The sequence below is a fragment of the Mizuhopecten yessoensis genome, unplaced genomic scaffold (assembly GCF_002113885.1).
Source record: "Mizuhopecten yessoensis strain PY_sf001 unplaced genomic scaffold, ASM211388v2 scaffold481, whole genome shotgun sequence".
Classification (NCBI taxonomy): domain Eukaryota; kingdom Metazoa; phylum Mollusca; class Bivalvia; order Pectinida; family Pectinidae; genus Mizuhopecten; species Mizuhopecten yessoensis.
The window spans coordinates 125092-131873 of NW_018403568.1; the positions used below are offsets into that span (position 1 = coordinate 125092).

At 39.5% G+C, this 6782-nt stretch overlaps 1 protein-coding gene across 1 annotated transcript in view; it reads left to right on the plus strand.

The window, feature by feature from the left end:
* The window catches only part of LOC110449832, a 13426-nt gene extending 11865 nt beyond the window's left edge, over positions 1-1561 (plus strand). The window contains exon 2 of the mRNA XM_021496961.1: positions 430-1561. Within this exon, the coding sequence (XP_021352636.1) occupies positions 430-1543 (1114 nt within the window). The 3' untranslated portion in view covers positions 1544-1561. The remainder of the gene's footprint in view (positions 1-429) is intronic.
* The last annotated feature ends 5221 nt before the right edge of the window (positions 1562-6782 follow it).

The window sequence follows — 6782 nt, forward strand, 5'->3', positions numbered from 1 at the left end:
CTAGCTGTATGCTTACCTTTAAAACAAGACAGATTGGTTTCCTAGCTGTATGCTTACCTTTAAAACAAGACAGATTGGTTTCCTAGCTGTATGCTTACCTTTAAAATAAAACAGATTGATTTGTTTGCCATTAACTTATCCCTGAAACAGGGCAGATTGTTCAGCTGTTGACTCCAACTGGCGGGCGGGGAGGGATGGGGAGAGATTTGGGGATAATACATTCGTAATATATCGGTCCACAGCACATTTTCCTGTTTTTGAAAATGAAATATTTGGGATAAGTTTTCTCACTGCTGCATGCACGTGCTTCAAACAGTTCGGAAGGCATTTTAATTTTGTTATAACAATCACAATCCATTGTCGAATTATTCACTACACATAGTTGTCCCCCTTTTCAATGCTCATATTTATTTTCTGCTACATTTTCAGTTACCAAATTCTGAAAGACCCGCGGATGTGTATCAACAACCACAAGTACTGCTACCCGTGTATATTTGTATGGACTACAAGCGGATACGCTGAAAATCACAGCAGGTGTCCGGTATGCCGTGTGCGCATGCCCGATTCTTACATCAGATGTAGGGAACTTGCAGAGAGAATAGGGCTCAAGAAAGTGAAGTGCTTGGTCAGAAGCTGTAAATGGAAAGGTCCACTGAAGAGTTTGGGGACACACCAGCACACAACTTATACAGAAACAGGTCTGCCATACCGACCCAGCAACAGAGAGGCACAGATGTTCCGTGAAAATGACATTCCACAAATAACGGACGCAGTGTCTTCAGACCCGGACGCTGTCCCATCCAATTACATCGTCAGAGACGTTGTCGAGACAACGTCATCAAACGGTCGTCTGTTAATACGGCCGACAGAGGAAACGAACAATGTAACCTCTCAAGGTCGTCTGCTGTCAAGGTCGACAGAACAGCGGGCGCCATCTGGTCTAGGTCATACGCGATCTATAGCACGTCGGAATATTAGAGTAGCTGCCTCTTCTGACAATGCTACGGGCTCTTTGTCGACTCCAAGAACCCCACACCCTCCTTCCGTCCCGCGACCGTCCGGATCACAAACCCGTCGTGGGCCGACTCTCCCGAATATTGTTGGCCATAGTCAGCCTTCAAGGCAGCCCACCACGCCCGCCAGAAATAATGCCACCTCGACATCTAGGAATACCATCTCAGCTACCAGGAATTCCTCCTCCAACACAGACAACCGACCCCAGGGCACCACAACCGCTAGCCGACTACGGGCAAGGAACAGAGTGGAACAGGAAAACCCTGGCAACATAAACATTCGCGAGCGGCTTCGAGAGAGTAGAAGCAGACTTGACTCTCTCATGACCACTTTTTCGTCAGAGGTAGATAGGGGGCGCAATGATATCGCCGCCTTCCAAGACCAACGAGAGCGCAGGCGCCAGGAACAGCTGGATGAAGTACGCGACTTGGGAAGGAGGTTGGGCCAGGTTGCCACAGAACTGCGACAGTTACTGGACACCAGACGACAACTCCGAGACGATATTGAGGAGACTATTAGCGAACTGTAGAGAGTACATGTACTTAGCCAGGACAGCTTCACATACAGACCATTAGTGAGGGCAACACCCTGGTCTGATGGCTACCCGTAATGCCGGTGATTAAACTGAAACCAAAGTTCTTCTTGATCAACAGTAACTCAACATAATGTGTCGCATAGAGGAACTGGAACGCAGTCATGATACGAGGAATTGGTGGACTTGTTGCTCTAACATTGTGATAGATATCATTGTCATCTCTTTTATAATTCATTATCAAGAGAATGGTACTGACAGTACGAGTGGATATGGTTGTCGTTGTGTAGGTGTCTGAGGATATACTATCTTCGACAGAGGATAAAAGAAAGTTTAATTGAGTAACAGATTCATGTTAATTGTGTTAGGAAATTGAGTATGATTGTTTAAGAGAATCATTCTAATCACAGGGGTTTATGATTTGATCGCATTGTGTATGTTTGTACCTCGCCTGATGTGTAGGGATTATCATTGGGCGTTTTAGGGCGTGAAATCAACACTCGATAGAAAAATAATTTAAAAAAATTCTGAACTCGTAAAATGTCTACTAATATTCCCTACTAGGGATGTGTATGACCCTATATATATATAAGGCCTAGGGGTGGTCTATGTATTCATACTGAAATTGATTCTTGTGATAATTAATATGACGCCTATGCGCAATGATTTTGCTAATGTTTATTCATACAACACACAGTCATTTATGCTAAAAACAATTCAGAGGAAAATGTTTAAAAAATTATTTGGTGTGATAAACTAGCCGATAATGGATTGTTTACTTTGTGTATGTGGTGAGTAATCTCCCTTTGACTTTTGCTGGAGACTGTACATGCACAAGTAATATTGTCATTTCAATATCAAAATCTTTTATTTCGCCCAGAAAACTTCTTTCTTATGCAAGACTGAAACAAATGCTAGTTTAGAATTATTGATAATTATATATTTTTCATGTTTTACGAGACTGAAGAATATTAGTTGTTCGTTTGTAACTCTATTATAATGATATTGATAATATCGACAAATACGGTCACAATTGTATTACTACTCTGCGCAGATAAAGTCGAGAGGGTACATATCCATTATTAGAACTGTTGTAATGGTAATGTCTTCATTATCAATGTGTCTGTTTATTTTTCTTTCTTTCTCTCTCTTTGTTTTTGAGGTTGTAAAATTTGTGCTAACCTTGGAGTCCAGGGCCCACTTGTAAAAAATATCTTAAAGTTAAGGAAAATCTCAAGCAATGTAATGTCTATGGGAAATCTTAGACTTAAGGAAATCTCAAGAGTTGAGATGTTTTACACAAGTGGGCCCATAAAACCATTTATTCTTGTAGAATTTAGATTCTTTTGTTTTGTTTTTTGTATCGATATTTTTATTCAGTCTGTGATAATTACAACTGTGATGTAAAACTAGATTGTTACCTCGAAATTAAATACACGGAAATCGGGGCAGTGCTCCATAGTCAACTGTGGCTATCTTAGGTGTGAGCAGTCCTGTATGTATGCTACAGTCTACATCCGTGTAATTCTGGGACGAATGTAAATCAGGTTCCGTTCTACACCTTTACATGATAGAAGAGCCCTGTAATCCTGTAACACGTGTAAACTAGGCTCCGTCCTACACCTTTACATGATAGTAGAGCCCTGTAATCCTGTTACACGTGTAAAACAGGCTGCGTCCTACACCTTTACAGGATAGTAGAGCCCTGTAATCCTGTAACGCGTAAAAAACAGGTTCCGTTCTACACCTTTACATGATAGTAGAGCCCTGTAATCCTGTAACACGTTTAAACTAGGCTCCGTCCTTACACCTTGACAGTAATGTAGAGGCCTGTAATCCTGTAACAAGTATAAATAAGGCTCCGTCCTACACCTATACAGGAATGTATACAACCCTGTAATCCTGTTACACGTGTAAAACAGGCTCCGTCCTACACCTTTACAGGATAGTAGAGCCCTGTAATCCTGTAACACGTGTAAACTAGGCTCCGTCCTACACCTTTACATGATAGTAGAGCCCTGTAATCCTGTAACACGTTTAAACTAGGCTCCGTCCTTACACCTTGACAGTAATGTAGATGCCTGTAATCCTGTAACACATATAAATCAGGCTCCGTCCTACACCTATACAGGAATGTATAGAACCCTGTAATCCTGTTACACGTGTAAAACAGGCTCCGTCCTACACCTTTACAGGATAGTAGAGCCCTGTAATCCTGTAACACGTAAAAAACAGGTTCCGTTCTACACTTTTACATGGTAGTAGAGCCCTGTAATCCTGTTACACGTGTAAACTAGGCTCCGTCCTACACCTTTACATGATAGTAGAGCCCTGTAATCCTGTAACACGTGTAAACTAGGCTCCGTCCTTACACCTTGACAGTTATGTAGATGCCTGTAATCCTGTAACACGTATAAATCAGGCTCCGTCCTACACCTATACAGGAATGTATAGAACCCTGTAATCCTGTTACACGTGTAAAAGAGGCTCCGTCCTACACCTTTACAGGATAGTAGAGCCCTGTAATCCTGTAACACGTATAAAACAGGTTCCGTTCTACACCTTTACATGATAGTAGAGCCCTGTAATCCTGTTACACGTGTAAAACAGGCTCCGTCCTACACCTTTACAAGATAGTAGAGCCCTGTAATCCTGTAACACGTATGAAACAGGTTCCGTTCTACACCTTTACAGGATAGTAGAGCCCTGTAATCCTGTAACACGTGTAAAACAGGTTCCGTCCTACATCTATACATGATAGTAGAGCTCTGTAATCCTGTAACACGTGTAAAACAGGCTCCGTCCTACACCTATACAGGAATGTAGAGGCCTGTAATCCTGTTACACGTGTAAAACAGGCTCCGTCCTACACCTTTACAGGATAGTAGAGCCCTGTAGTCCTGTAACACGTGTAAAACAGGTTACACCTTTACAGGATAGTAGAGCTCTATAACCCTGTTGCACGTGTAAAACAGGCTCCGTACTAACCTTTACAGGAATGTAGAGGCCTGTAATCCTGTTACACGTGTAAAACAGGCTCCGCCCTACACCTTTACAGGATAGTAGAGCCCTGTAGTCCTGTAACACGTGTAAAACAGGCTTACACCTTCACATGATAGTAGAGCTCTGTAATCCTGTAACATGTGTAAAACAGGCTCCGTCCTGCACCTTTACAGGATAGTAGAGCCCTGTAATCCTGTAACATATGTAAAACAGGCTCCGTCCTACACCTTTACATGATAGTAGTGCTCTGTAATCCTGTTACATGTCTGTTTTAAAGACAGAAATACAATGTATACTAATTCATTATCGTTACATATCCAGTGGTCATATTACATGTACTTTATTTAATTATTTTTCGTAAATTTTGTTTTAGTTTTGAACAGATTTGAAATTAAATTTTTGTTATTTTTACATATTCAGTTGTCAATTTTAATTTTATCTTTATCGACAGGAACACCCCGACCATTTGGTAACATAGGGACATTACACGACAGCACCTAGGTGACATCACAACCATTAGTCGACATCACACACGAGACATGTCAGCAATCAGGTGACATTCCAGAAATCACGTTGAACGACAACATTCGGTCGACATTACAAAGACCATGTATATCGCTATACTTGGATGACAAAATAGTCAGTGGGACGTCTAAGCTTCCATCCATGTCACTATTTGTATGCAAGGTTTTTCCCTTGAAAAGAATGTATACATTTAAAAGATAAGTTTACGAAATGCTGAGCAGTTAATCAGAAACAGTGAATATTTTCTTTTTGTTCCTCAGAGATATTCCTGGTGCACTGTATATGGCCTTAGTCACTTAATTTGGTGTAGTGTAATTGTGCTTCGCACAAATAATACAAGAGTACAATATATTCATAATTACATACTAAGCAGTTGTGTAATTCCTTTTCATGGTCGATTTATATAATCAGCCTTGATTTCTATGGATTAATCTTACAACCTAGGATTAGACGAAGGTCCACTTATGTAGACCACGTGTTATCGTATAGAAAGAAATGCTTACAGTTGCTTTAACATATCCCAAGATCCGTGAATGGTATAAGTATGAAACTATAAACTGACATATCGGACAGTGTGATTCAGACGCCGCAAAAGTACGAAGGGGTGTTTCAAAAACAATAGGTGTCGTGATCCTGGGACAGTACGATACTAAAACAACCAACCAACAAACAAAAATCATTGCTGGATAATTGAGCGTAAATTAGTCTAACCATTTCACATTTATTAAAATGACCACTGTGTTCGATACATCCTTATGTTCCGATACGGGTCAAGGGGAAATCAATCCAGCATCCCATATACAGGATATATAACGTCGAAATCAATCATACTCTCTATACATAATGTTTTATGTCGTAATCTATCATATCCTCTATATAAAACACACTACGTCATAATCTATCATATCCTCTATATAAAACATACTACGTCGTAATCTATCATATCCTCTATATAAAACATACTACGTCGTAATCAATCATATCTTCTATATAAAACACACTTCGTCGTAATCTATCATATCCTCTATATAAAACACACTACGTCGTAATCTATTATATCCTCTATATAAAACATACTACGTCGTAATCAATCATATCCTCTATATAAAACACACTACGTCATAATCTATCATATCCTCTATATAAAACATACTACGTCGTAATCAATCCTATCCTCTATATAAAACACACTACGTCGTAATCTATTATTTCCTCTATATAAAACACACTACGTCGTAATCTATCATTTCCTCTATATAAAACACACTACGTCGTAATCAACCATATCCTATATATAAAACATACTACGTCGTAATCTATCATATCCTCTATATAAAACATCCTACGTCGTAATCAATCATATCTTCTATATAAAACACGCTTCGTCGTAATCTATCATATCCTCTATATAAAACAGACTACGTCGTAATCAATCATATCTTCTATATAAAACACGCTTCGTCGTAATCTATCATATCCTCTATATAAAACACACTATGTCGTAATCTATTATATCCTCTATATAAAACATACTGCGTCGTAATCAATCATATCCTCTATATAAAACACACTACGTCGTAATCTATCATTTCCTCTATATAAAACACACTTCGTCGTAATCAATCATATCCTATATTTAAAACACAGTACGTCGTAATCAATTATATCCTCTATATAAAACACACTTCGTCGTAATCAATCCTATCCT